A 14,275-nucleotide genomic window follows, 5' to 3' on the forward strand; every position below is an offset into this window, starting at 1 on the left:
CCTCAGTAATTGACAAATAAATGAAAAAATGATTGCCCATGTAACTTAAAGATATTTTATTAAGCAAGGGAGTTTGATTATGAAGAAAAATAACAATACATTTGTGATAGTCCTGGTGTTTCTAGTACCATTTTTGGTACAATTTCCTCTCATTGATATAGGAACTCTCCCTGCCAAAAGTCTGTTTAAGTTGCATAGTATATGATTGTATTTCTACCTATCTTATGATAAAAGAAAAAGTTCATTGGATAGGAGACAGGAAAATTATAAAGTTGTTTCTGATTTTGAACTCAATTCTGGCATTTTTATTAGGAAATGAGGCCCTTTTTTCATTGGAGACTGCATCAGATTATGTGAAAGATGACAAAGCTTCTTTCTATGGTTTTAAGTGTTTTGCAATTGGATATGAATTTAGCCCTGGACCTGATGAGGTAAGAATGTATTATCTTTTTATTCTTTTAAGGAAGATTAGGTTTTTAAGGGCGAGTTGTGCTTCTAACTTAAATTGTACTGTTGCCTATATTCAAAAAGTCAGGGCCAGGTGCAGTGGCTCACACATATATTGCAGCACTTTGGGAGGCAAGAGAATCACTTGAAGCAAGTTTGAGACCAGCCTAGGCAATATATTGAAATCCTTTCTCTACAAAAAATAAAAAGTCAGAAGTTTATTTTAACCTAGGAGTGTATAATTCTAAACACTTTGTGATTTAATTATATGCAGTGGTCTGTTTTGCTACTTTAATACATGAAGAGAATAGAGTTTATGCAACATGACCCAGCCTTTGAAGTATAGTTATACCTGCCCTGAACCTGCTCAGCTGGCTATACCTTTCTGAGTAAATAGTAGAACCTGTTTTCACAAAGAGGCTATCATCTTGTCTAAATGTTTTAAATCATACAATAAAATAAAACCAAGGATAAAGTTGACCAAAGTAATGAATGAACAGTTATTTGGAGAATGAACCTATAAACCTGAACATTATAACCAGCCGGAGATGGAGATACAACATTGAGTATTGAATCTCTTCTACTCATGATTAAACCATTAGCTGCATGTGCTTCCTTCTAATTTCAGAAGTAATGCTTAAACTCAAATCACATTTTGTTGATAAATTATATTATCATTTAAACATTTTTAAAGCAGCAATTTTTTAATGCAATTCCATAGGGAATCATTCAGTTGGAAAAAGAATTAGCCAATCTTGGTGGAGTTTGTGCGGCAGCTCTGATGAAGAAGGACCTAGCACTTCCTATTGGTAAGTGTGCCAATACTAGATATTTTTTGATAGTTTTTTTTTTAAGAGTAGAATATATTTATTAGAAAGGGTCTGAAATAGATTTGCAAATTGAATTTTATAATCTCATATATTCATGAGCAATAGCTACTTAAGGTACTGGTAATTTGAGTTCGTTTAGAGACTGAAGGGTATCTTCTGGTCTTCATTAATTTACACACTCACATGGGCATCCTTTTTATACATATACATGCTTTGAGCCAGGCAGTGAGTAGAGTGTGTGTATTCAGCCAAGCACTGAATTTCTAGTATTAAACCAAAAGCTCTAGATGTTTCTTAAATATCCTAGTGGAAATATCAAGTAGGCAACTGGATATTCGTTGTCTAGATACAAGGACAGGTCGATAGAAATGTAATTGAATATGATTGTTATTTTAAGACATGGGACTGTATGAAAGATGAGCCAAAGAATGTAGATAAGAAAGAAAAGATAGCTTGGGATTAAAGCTGTGACTTACCAAAATTTCAAAGATGCACAGAACAGGAAGAGGAGGCTACAAATGCCACTGTGAAGGAACAGCCACGAAGTAGGATAAAAACCAGGAGAGGGGATGTTCCTGGGATTTTTGCATGCTCAGAGAAGTGAATCTATCATTGGATTTGAAGACTTGTGGGTTGCTTGTATATGTAATAGGAAATATGTTGGTAAAATGAGAGAACTATAAGTCTTTCAGAGTAGAGAGAGTGAGAATGGAAAGTAAGGAAGGGGAGTTCATTTGAATATAGGTAGCTCTTTAGAAGAGTTTTTCATTGGTGCAGAACAGAGATGAGGCAATGGCAAAAATGGTGCTTTTTTATATGAAGCAAATTTGTATGAAATATATCGATAATCAAGAGAGTAAAGTTGAGAATAAAAATGCTTACTGATTCTATAATGTTTATACATGCTTTAAATACATGGTTTAAAGTTTTATTTTCACAGTATTTGGGACCAAAAGGTATTATTGTATTTCACTAATTCTTACCTTTCCAAAAATCTGTCTTTACTCCTTCCTCTAAGACTACCCTTCCCACTCTATTATTTCTTCCTTCTCTTCCTCAGCCTTTCCTTCTTTCCTTATTGTCCTTTTTCTTCCTGGTCCCTTTTATTCTTCTCAGTTCCTTTTCTCTTACTTAATATTGGTATATATGTGAGGAAATGAAACATCATATTCTATCCACATGAGGAAAATTGCTAGCAACCTATTTTTGTCAATAGCTGTTAAATTTTGCATGTATATACTTTTTTGACACAGAAAATTTGTATACGTACTTACACAAATAAAAAGTATATGTTGAAGGATGGATTAATATAGCAGTTCTTGTGATTGTAAAACCTAGAAACACCAAAATGTCTTTCAGTTGGGAAATGGTTAAATAAGTAATGGCATAGCCATTCAATGGTAGTCTATGCAGCTCTTTGAAATAGTAGACCTATATGGCCTAACACGGAAAGATGTCCAAATTATATTAAGTGAGAAAAGTAAGTTGCAGAAGAGGGTGCCATTTTTGCACACATTATTCTGTATATTACAAAAGAGTACGTAGTGACTCATGCCTGTAATTCCAGCACTTTGGGAAGCCTAGGTGTATGGATCACCAGGCCAGGATATCAAGACCATCCTGGCTAACACAGTGAAACCCCATCTCTACTAAAAATACAAAAAATTAGCCGGGCATGGTGGCAGGTACCTGTAGTCCCAGCTATTTGGGAGGCTGAGGCAGGAGAATCACTTGAACCTGGGAGGTGGAGGTTGCAGTGAGCAGAGACCACGCCACTGCAATCCAGCCTGGGTGACAGAGCGAGACTCTGTCTCAAAAGAAAAAAAAAGCATGTTTATGTGTAGTTGAAACGCAGATACATTTATGATTTTCACACAAAGTTTCTAGAACAACACATAAGGAGCTTTTGACACTGGATAGTTTCAAGAGGCCATGGCACTGGTTAGAATGTAGAATGTTTTGTTCTACACTTCTGTACAATTTGAGTATTTCCCATAGAAGAACTTTATTAGTAACATTTAAAAGAAATATCAATAAATAAAATATGTTCTATATTAAGCAATAAAGGAGAAAATGGCTAAGGGATACACAGTCACTGCCTTACATTTTCCTGGGAGTCCCTGTTGTTTACTAAAGTTATAGGTCTTCTGTAAGGCAACCAAAATATAAAGGTTCAGATTTGAAATAATCTGTTCCCTGTTTTTTTAGACAAAACAAATACACTAAAGTCAGAAAGTGTATATTTACATTAATAAATGTAGGATATATCTTTGGCAAATCACCCATAGATGCTACTTGAGTATTTCCTTGAGAATTGTAGCTTATATTCCCACTGAAAATATGTTATATATTAAAATGTATGCCACTGGGATTTATCCAGAATGACAAATCTTATCAATCTGGAATAGCAGAATTGTTTAAAAAAAAAAAAAAAAAGTGGTGGGGAGATGTAATGAACACAAAGGACTAAAAAAATAAACTAAACGAAATATTGACATTTTATTAAAACTTTTTTATTTGCATGACAGGTAATGAATTAGAGGAAGATCTTGAAATTCTCGAGGAGGCTGCATTGCAGGTATTGTCCCAAAATGTTATAAGGAAAAACTTTGTATATACAGTTAATTTAGAAAGTATTATCACTCATATTAGCCTATTTTTCTTGACCATTGGGTTCGTTCATTAAGTACTTCACTCTGTTCATTGGTATTATAGAGATAAATAACTTATAATTGCTCCCTTTGGTGAGAGAGACCCATGTGAGCCCCATGTATGTGGTGGGTAATTAACTCTGGAGTTAGACAAAAATCGTTTGTGAGAAAGAACAAATCAAGTGCCAAGGGTACAGAGAATGGCTTGGAGAGGTGTGGCCATTTAAATTCATCTTCAGAGAATTGGTTTTTTTCCAGCTAGAGAAAGGGGAACGACATTTCACAAAAGATATATAGTTATGTTATAGATTTTGATAGGAAGCAGCAAAAGGTGAGGCAGTACAGTTGGTATACAGTTGGTGAGGTGAGCTCAGTCTGTGACAAACCATTATGTCATATTAAGTGGTTAGGGCCAGTTGCCTGTAGACAATTGGGAGCCATCATTTGTTGTTTTTATTATTGTTTGCTTTGTTTTTGCTTGTTTAGGCATTAACTAGCACATTTGGCACTGAATGGAAATACATGAGTACTATATTTCAGTACACTGCCCCTTTGGATCTGTTTTGTCAACCTAATATTTCTCAAAATTGCTTAGAGACAATTAAATTGTTTTCTTACTTCGTTACTCTGACTTTAGCTATCTAGTAATCTCTAATAGGATGGAAATATCAGAATCTGTAGGCAGTGTTTTTCAAATTGTAATAATACCTACTTAGGTCAAACCAGAGATTCTGATGTACTGCTAAGTGAGAATCATTGCCTGCCACATATTGAGACCATCAGTGATGGGGAAATTTTTGCATCTAGCAGTGATATGAAGACAGAAGAAAAGTTGAGAGTCACTCATCTGGGATCTGTGGTACTCAGACCATAGGATTTGATAGATTTGTAAAATTTTCCAAAACTATTTTTCACCGGAACTTACTAGGTGAAAACCCCCCTTAAAAATGTACTACATATTATAAGCAGTATCTTATAAAATAAAGGACATTTTAATAGCCAAAAATAGAAAGTTAGAGTCTGAGAAAGGAAGACTTTGTTATCCCTAGTTTTTCTGATTCTGCCATGGATCCCAGAACTTTGAGCCCACATTTGGAAAACACTAATTTAGATCATACTTATTTTCTGTAGTAGCTATATGCAATTAGTAGTAGTGATTTAAAGAATAGCTGTAGAGCATTTCATAGGTTTCAACATCTTTAATATTATCTCTCTGTTTTTATAATTACACTTTGAAATCAATATTAGGTCTTGCATCTTAAGATTATACGAGGCGTCCCCAAACTACAGCCCGCGGGCCGCATGCGGCCCCCTGAGGCCATTTATCCGGCCCCCCCACGGCACTTCAGGAAGGGGCACCTCTTTTATTGGTGGTCAGTGAGAGGAACACAGTATGTGGCGGCCCTCCAACGGTCTGAGGGACAGTGAACTGGCCCCCTGTGTAAAAAGTTTGGGGACGCCGGGCGCGGTGGCTCAAGCCTGTAATCCCCGCACTTTGGGAGGCCGAGGCAGGTGGATCACGAGGTCAAGAGATCGAGACCATCCTGGTCAACATGGTGAAACCCCGTCTCTACTAAAAATACAAAACATTAGCTGGGCATGGTGGCGCGTGCCTGTTAATCCCAGCTACTCAGGAGGCTGAGGCAGGAGAATTGCCTGAACCCAGGAGGCGGAGGTTGCGGTGAGCCGAGATCGCGCCATTGCACTCCAGCCTGGGTAACAAGAGCGAAACTCCGTCTCAAAAAAAAAAAAAGAAAAAAGAGAAAAAAAAAAGTTTGGGAACACCTGGATTATAATAACTGAAGTTCAAAGAAGTTATGTAACTTATTGAAGACTTGGGTGGGAAACAAAAACTGGTACCCAGACCTTGTAATTGTATTTTCAACTCCTCATGACAACCCTATGAATTAAAAAGTTTTATCTCCATTGACAGATGAGGCATAGAGCCTTTAGGTAGTTAACCCATGATCACACAGCTAGTGAGCAACTGCACTGGGAAATGGCCACTGGCAGTTTCGTGACAAAAAGTCCATGATTTTGAACACTGTGTTCTAAGCATACAGAGCTGTAATGTTGTCATTAATGTTAAGAAACTTCTGAGTTTTAAAAAGCCACTGGCATCTTACGTGTATTCTTTTTTTAAAGTTAAATCTTTGTACCTTAAGATTCAAAAATAAACAATATGTGTCAGGCAACATTTTAGTTAAAGGAGAACTATCAAAGAGCATTAGTCCATTTCCATGCTGCTATGAAGAACTACTTGAGGCTGGGTAATTAATAAGGAAAAGAGATTTAATTGACTGACAGTTCCTACATGGCCAGGGAGGCCTTACAATCATGGCAGAAGGCAAAAGGGAAGCAAGGCACATCTTACATGGCAGCAGGAGAGAGAGAAGGGAAAGGGTTACACACTTATCCAACAACCAGATCTTGTAAGAACTCTATTAACAAGAACAGTAAGGGGGAAGTCCATCATCCACCCCCATGATTCAGTCGCCTCCCACCAGATCACTCCCCTAACATGTGGAGATTATAATTGGAGTTGAGATTTGGGTGAGGACACAGAGCCAAACCGTATCAGAGCTCATACATTGTTTATACTTCAGGGATTGTTATGCTGTATAAAATGTCATCGAACCTAGATAATGGAGAGATCTTTATTGTGTTACTGTTCAAGAAAAAAAAAAATGATGTCCCAAATTGCCTATCTTTTTGGCATGTAAGGTATTATTGTGATAATCTAACATGTACTGAACACTGTTAGGCGATATATTGTATATTTTATATACATTATTTAGCTTAAATTTTATAATAACTGTGTAAGAGATTATTTGACCACCCGTTTATACATTTTACAGATTCTGGGATGGTAACTTTTTAGCTTAAGACCACACAGCAAATAATTTGTCCAAAGCCAGGATTTGAACTTAAGTCTGTTTGATTCCAAAGATGATGTTTTTTGCAACCGCATAATTTATAGAAGGCAGAAATTACTGTTATATAAATTTGATAGTACTAGAAATATAATTATCTTCTATGAGACATGTTTTCGAAATTTATTTTATAGTCAGTAAAAAGTTTTTAGTTTCAGCATTTAAAGCAGGTCTTTCCAAAAACATAAGACTTGCTTGTTAGATAGATGGAACCTAAAATTTGTTTTATCTGCCTCTTTTTCTTAACTTTAATAAGGCTTAGACAGGCTAATGAGGTTTGTGTGCCGCCACAATTAGGCTTCCACCCAGTTTTCACCCAAGTCAAGACCTTGATACTTTCCCACCCAAGAGAACAGACATAGCTTACTCATGATAGCTGCCTGTAAAGGGGACCTAAAAAGAGGAAAGCCAGGTATAGTGGCTTGGGTTTGTAATCCCAGAAATTTGATAGTCCAAGGTAGGAGGATTGCTTGAGGCCAGGAGTTCAGAACTAGCCTGGGCAACAGAGCAAGACCCCATCTCTACAAAAAAAAGTTTTAAAAAACTAGCCAGGCATGGTGGCGCATAACACCTGTATTCCTAGCTACTTGGGAGGCTGAGGCAGAAGGATTGCTTGAGCCCAGGTGGTTGAGGCTGCGATGAGCTATGATGGCACCACTGTACTCCAGCCTGGGTGGCAGAGTGAGACCCTCTCTTAAAAAGAAAACAGTGGGAGACATCCACAGCTGCTGACAGAGGGAGCTGTGGTCCTGAAAAATGAGGTTATAATACATAGAGGACTGGTGTGGAGGAGAATACACCATTTTATCCAGCATGCAGATCTCTGGCAGGGCATTTATTTTTGAGGTAGTAAAGAGACTGGAAGTTTGTCTCACATTTTTCTCTCCTAGAAAGTTCCTATTCTGTGGGTTAAAAGAAGGAACAGTGGGGTATGGGGAGAAAGCGATTTCTCCATGAAGGCCTGTATAAAAGTATCTGCATGTTGAAAAATTTTGTGTAATTAAGGTTTTATCTTTAAAAATATATAAATATTCTTTCTTAACAGGTGTGCAAAACCCATTCTGGCATTCTTGGAAAGGGTTTAGCTCTTTCTCACTCACCAACTATATTAGAAGCACTTGAGGGAAGTTTACCACTCCAAATCCAAAGCAATGAACAGTCTTTTCTGGATGATTTTATTGCCTGTGTCCCAGGATCAAGTGGTGGAAGGCTTGCAAGGTAAATGTGCTTTAAGTTACTTACTCTATTTTAGGCCTTTTGTCTTCATTTCTGAAATGAAAGAGGGGAGTCATTAGGATTTTAAAATGCTAATTTAAAACATCTGATTTATGCATTATTGCTGAAATACAAAATGATAGTTAATATTTTTGTTTGTTTGACGGTTTTGGAGTTTTTGGTTTGTTTGTTTTGATACAGAGGGTCTCAAAAAAGTTGCCCAGGCTTCCTGGACTCAAGCTGTTCTTGTACCTCAGCCTTCCAAGTAGCTGGGATTACAGTCATACCACCACAGCTGGCTATTTTTCTTTTTTGTATTTTTTGTAGAAACGAAGTTTTGCCATGTTTCCCAGGCTGGAATAGTTAATATTTTAAAGCATTTTAAAATGTTTTAAAATACATGATAAGGCCAGGTGTGATTGCTCATGCCTGAAATCCCAGCATTTTGGGAGGCTGAGGCAAGTGGATTGCTTGAGCATAGGATTTCGAGACCAGTCTGGCCAACATGGCAAAACCCTGTCTTTACAAAAAATAGAAAAATAAGCCAGGCATGGGGGCATGCACTCTAGTTCCAGCTACTTAGAGGCCGAAGTGGGAGGATTGCTCAAACCCTGGAGCCAGAGGTTGCTGTGACTGTGCCAGTGTAATCCAGCTTGGCCAACAGAGCAAGACGATGTCTCAAAAAATAATAATAATAATTTAATTTAATGTATTATAGTTGTTCATTGATTATTTATTTTTTTGTTTTTTTTGTTTAGGATGAAAAGGAAAAAAATATGCTGGCCTGCATGATTTTACGATAAAAAAAAAATCTAACTTCTTTCTGGTTTTAATTTTAAAATTGCAGAAATTACACTTTAGTTCTTAAAAATCACAAAATAGTGATTGGAGAGGAATCTCAAATCACTTAAGTCAGACTCACTACTATATACTGTAGACATTTTTATGTAATGCATGGTAGAATTACTACTACTCAGCTCACAGGACAACTCCAGTGTAGATCACAGAATGAATTCAGGAATGGACGTCATAAATTATAGGACACTGATGCACTTTAGGTGGAAAGCAAGGTAATGAGGAAGACATTTAAGAAACTGGGAAAAACAGATTGGCAGTACACCTTGAACCTGGCTGCTCTCAGGCAAGCAGAGGGCCATTTCTGCCCCTGCTTTTACAGAGACGTGCTTTTTCCAGGCTTCCAGGCTGGCAGAGTAAAGCGGGGCTACTTCAGAGAGAATGAGCCTGCTCAGGACTTCAAATTTTGCACAACCTACATTCGTGTTCTTGGTGATTTTAAATTAGCCATAGTTAAAATTTCAAGTTTTGTGGTTTTAAAAAGTATTTTTATATTGTATTTAAATATCAGAAATCACCTGTGCTTTGGCATGTTATTTTAATTAATTTGTCCTTAACAGTTTCCAAGGGAGACACTCGTGATTGTCACTGAATTGGAATGAAGATAATGTTTTAGCATTTTGTTTGATACAAGTTTTGTTCATTTTGCTTAATCTTATATTAATCATCGAAGATGCTGATCAATGTTTGGGGTTTTGTTTGTTTGTTTTTCATTACTGTTAGGTGGCTTCAGCCAGATTCATATGCTGATCCTCAGAAAACATCTTTGATCCTGAATAAGGATGATATTCGTTGTGGTTGGCCTACCACCATAACCGTTCAAACAAAAGACCAGTATGGAGATGTGGTACATGTTCCCAATATGAAGGTAATTATAACTGAATTAAATTAGCAGACATCTATATACTGGCTTGTAGTGACTGATAAAACTTTAGAAATGCCAAGTGCTGAGAGTTCATTTGTTCTTCCCTCTTATATAATGGGTGATGCCAAAAGTTTGTTTAAATGACTTGTTTATATTAATTAGTCCCCAAGTTTCCAAGTTAGGTATGGTTTTTTGTGAGTTTGTTTTTTACATTTCGCTACATGTTAATGGTGATTCAAAGGAGGGATAAGAAAGTATCCATCTATATAGAGTGCTAGGCACATAGAGGGAAGGCCCTCTGTTCGTATTGATTGAATAAATGCATGAAAGAATACATTTTAAAATTTGTATGTAGTTTTGAGAGACTCACATACGTTCTGTGCTTGCTATTACTGAAACCACATTTTGAAAATAATACTCATACTTATTAAATAGGTTAGAAATATATGAGTTTAGATTGTAAAAGAATGAGGAATGGAAATAGTTATATACCATATTGATGAATATATAGTTTTTAGGATACCTTTTACCTGAAATATTAATTATAATGATGTTCCAGAGCATATTATATATAATTGTTAATATGAATATCTCATTTAAAAATTTTATTTCTAAGAAAAGTTATAGTGAATAAAATTTTATATAGGCAGTCCCCAGCCCTCTACTCCTTCAAATTTGTCTTACAGAGTAATTGGTGTTTGAAGCTTAGAGTTTATTAAGCCACAAAAATCCTCTTTGCTCACAGAGTAGCTAACTTTGCCTCAATATTGTTTTCAGTAGGACTATTTCAGCTACTTCATGCATTCTTTCATTTATAGCATGAAGAAATGCAATGCCAATGTAACATCTTACCTGACTGAATAAAAAATAAGAGCACATGGCTTACATGATTTGTGCTCTTAGTGATGTTTAATTTATTAATATCACATTATCATATTAGCTGAAAAGAAAATTAATTTAACCTATTTTACTTTCATCCTGATAGTATATGAATAAAGTCTTAGGAGTACTTTAGACTCTTCAGAAATTGTTAAAATCTTTATGCAGTAATAGCTAATTATTTGAAACATAAAAATTGATTTGCAGCTAATATTTCAGTGAGTTCCAAATGCTTTAAAAAGCAGCAGATGTTATTATTATAATTTTTTACTTATAAAATGAGTGTTCCTATATATGATAAAGTGACTTAGAACTAAACATACATATTGTACCAATGTCAAGTTCCTGGTTTTGGTTCTGTGCCATCAGTAATTGATAGTGTTGGATAAAATGTAACTGTTAGGAAAACCTGAGTGAAAGGCAAATAGTACATTTCATCTATTTTTGAAACTTCCTGTGAATTAAAAAAAAAAAAAATGTTTAGCCAGGTGCAGTGGCTCATACCTGTAATCCCAGCTGAGGATTACAACTTTAGGAGGCTGAGGCAGGCAGATCACCTGAGGTTGAGAGTTCAAGACCAGCCTGACCAACATGGAGAAACCCCATCTCTACTAAAAATACAAAATTAGCCGGGCGTGCTGGTGCATGCCTTTGATCCCAGCTACTTGGGAGGCTGAGGCAGGAGAATCGCTTGAACCCATCAGGCAGAGGTTGCGATGAGTCAAGATTGCTTCATTTTACTCCAGCCTGGACAGCAAGAACAAAACTCTGTTTCAAAAGAAAAAAAAGAAATTTATTTTAAGGAAATCTTATTTATTGACAAGATAAAGTTACATAAGACATAAAAGAGTAACAATTTTTTTTTAAAGTAGCACAGTTTGTAAAAGAAAGCAGAATGGTTATTCTGTGTCTCCATATTCTTAGAGTATAAAATTATTCAGTGATTTACTTCAAGGTTCATGGTGCATACACACATAGACTCTAATGATAATTTATTAAATACTTAGGGTAAATATAATTGCTTACAGAAAGGTTAAATTGAAATAGAATGTATAAAAATAGTATGCGTAATTTAAAATCAATTATGTTTGAGACAGGAGAGTTCCCTTTACCCCTTCATGGGACTTGCAACAGGGTTGTGGTCCATTTACTTGGCCACTGCACTCAAACCCCTTGCAGGAGGTAGAGCACGCAGGCAAGCAGGTGCCAGGGCCCAAGTGAGTGGTTTTGGTCTCCAGTCCCATAGCCTCACATCTAGGGTGTCACAATTAATGCTCTTTAACCTTTGTTGTCCATGGATGGCTGTGTTAAACAGCTCAGTGAAGAGTCCACATGACAGCCTTTTTGCGTTTCTGCACCCAGTGTGTCCTGAATTCTTGTCCAGCATCCAAGCAGAATCAGGTCACACAAAAGGTTTGAAAAGTGATAAATGCAGTGTTGGAAGTGGCTCTCAGCGGAAGGGGAGCTGGAAAGGGGATAGTGTGAGAAGGTGATATTTCCCTGAAGCTCAGCCATCTCTAGCCAGACTTCTCTCCAAAGTTATGCCTGAGGTTAAGCTGCATCTGTCAGTTGCTTCTTCTCTTGATTTTCAGCCACTTGTCTCTGTGCCAGCTGAAGACTGGGATTTATATGGGCACAGGGTAGGGGGTGGCAGGGTGGGTCAAAAAGGTAACATTTGGACGGGAATACAAGGATAACTGTTCTCATTTAGGGCCTTGGTTTCTAGGCCTGAGAGTGGGGCCTTTACTGAGGAACCACCATCTTCTACCCAGTATTTCCCTCCCTCCTGTCTGTTTCATCTTCACATTTTAAAATTATATTTAAAGTTTAAAGCTTTTAATGCTGGCACATACGTTTGAGTTGAAATTTTTACCATATACCTGTAAACTGCTGTTTGTTAAATATAAGAATGGGTTTTTAATATTGCCAGGGGATTATGTCAGTCCAAATACTGATTTCTTGTAACCTCACCTGAAAATGGTGGTCACTTAATGGAACGTATTTGTCACCTGTGCCTAACATTGTGTAAACAGGGAAAATCTCAAACTACTGATTCCATAGAATGGCATTATTAAGAACAATAAACATTAAAGACATTCTGTAATTCTGAGGTAGCCCTCAATTACTTAAATAATACTGTCACTTTTATCTCTGCTACTTTTTCTATTTCTGTAACAATCCTGATGTTGGATTACCTATTCTTGCCAACCACAAAACTATAGTCTATAAGGAACAGCAGAAACTTTGAATAAAGCTCAGAATGGTGATACTTGCTGAAGAGCTAAAGTGGTATTCAAATTGTGTGTAAATTTGTGCTTGCCTAGGGCTCAAGTGTTTTTCTGCCAATGCATAAGCTAATAAAAACAAGGTTTTCTTATAATTCCTGGAAAATATTTCTGAAAAGTATTTTTATAAGACAATTTGTATTTTCAATATATTAACATCCCTTAACAAATCTGTCCTTTCATCTATACAGTAGAGTTAGTAGATGAAAGATAGTCCTGTTTTATTGTTGAAAAAATTGAGTTGCAAAGTTTAATTGCTTAAATTTATTAATTGCTTAACTTAAATGTTTATGTTGGTGATAGAGCTGTCTAATAATACTCTTTCTTCACCAGAGTAAAGAAATATCTTTGGGCTTTAGGTATAAAATTTGTTTTATTGTGTTAATTTTTAAAACTTCTATCAATAGAGTACATTTTCTTCTGTAGAACAGTAGAGCTGAAACTGACATTACTGCTTTAAAATATGTTGAGATTGTGGGAAAGCATTTACACTTGGATTACCTGATAAAATAATTTGTTAGACCCTGCAAGAATTTGATGTAGATTCATTCTGCTATCTTTTCCTATAACTTATTAATGGGGCATTTGTTTTTATGTTTTGATATCTCTGAATATGTATTCCAGAAATAGGAGGCCTTGTTTTACACTGTGTTCATAGTTTGTATTCTCAACCCATCTTGAGGTCATTATAACTCTGTTGAATAAGCCTTTGAAGGGAATGCTTGAGATAGACCAATGCTAACATAAAGTGTACATAATTATGAGTTTATAAGTGTAAGTTGCTTCTTTTGATATCAGTGACAATTAAATAATAATAGTATTTGGTTTCCATAATACCATGTTTAGGTGGAAGTGAAAGCTGTCCCTGTTTCTCAGAAAAAAACATCTTTACAACAAGATCAAGTAAAGAAACCTCAAAGGATTCCTGGCAGTCCTGCAGTAACAACTGCACCTCCTAATACTGACATGACTTTTGGAGGGCTGGCATCACCAAAGCTAGATGTTTCATACGAACCAATGATAGTGAAGGAAGCTCGATATATTGCCATAACAATGATGAAGGTAATTTATCTTACTTATCAGAAAAATTTTAGTTTTCAACATTCATTTATTTAACCAACATTTCAGTGATTCAGATGCAGACATAAAATTATAAGTCCAAAGAGTGTTTGATGGATATTAAATTTGCAGCAACACTTTAAAGATGATGTTCTGTCTTCACAGAGAGTTTTCATTGGTTTTTGGCAAATGTCCAGAGGGGATTACCAATTACAGATCAAGTTAATCCATCAGAGATACAGGTGGTTTAGGCTGA

General features: G+C 36.2%; 1 protein-coding gene across 13 annotated transcripts in view; it reads left to right on the forward strand.

Moving 5' to 3' along the window:
- MYCBP2 (MYC binding protein 2) overlaps window positions 1-14,275 on the forward strand; it is a 281,569-nt gene that overhangs the window by 159,605 nt on the left and 107,689 nt on the right. For all 13 annotated transcript variants that reach the window (XM_074387566.1, XM_074387567.1, XM_074387568.1 and 10 more), the window contains 6 exons: window positions 313-431; window positions 1,169-1,256; window positions 3,806-3,855; window positions 7,907-8,079; window positions 9,655-9,799; window positions 13,807-14,022. In XM_074387566.1, coding sequence (XP_074243667.1) covers window positions 313-431; window positions 1,169-1,256; window positions 3,806-3,855; window positions 7,907-8,079; window positions 9,655-9,799; window positions 13,807-14,022 — 791 coding nt within the window. The remainder of the gene's footprint in view (window positions 1-312; window positions 432-1,168; window positions 1,257-3,805; window positions 3,856-7,906; window positions 8,080-9,654; window positions 9,800-13,806; window positions 14,023-14,275) is intronic.

This window comes from Saimiri boliviensis, chromosome 16 (genome assembly GCF_048565385.1).
Source record: "Saimiri boliviensis isolate mSaiBol1 chromosome 16, mSaiBol1.pri, whole genome shotgun sequence".
In the NCBI taxonomy this organism is placed as follows: Eukaryota; Metazoa; Chordata; class Mammalia; order Primates; family Cebidae; genus Saimiri; species Saimiri boliviensis.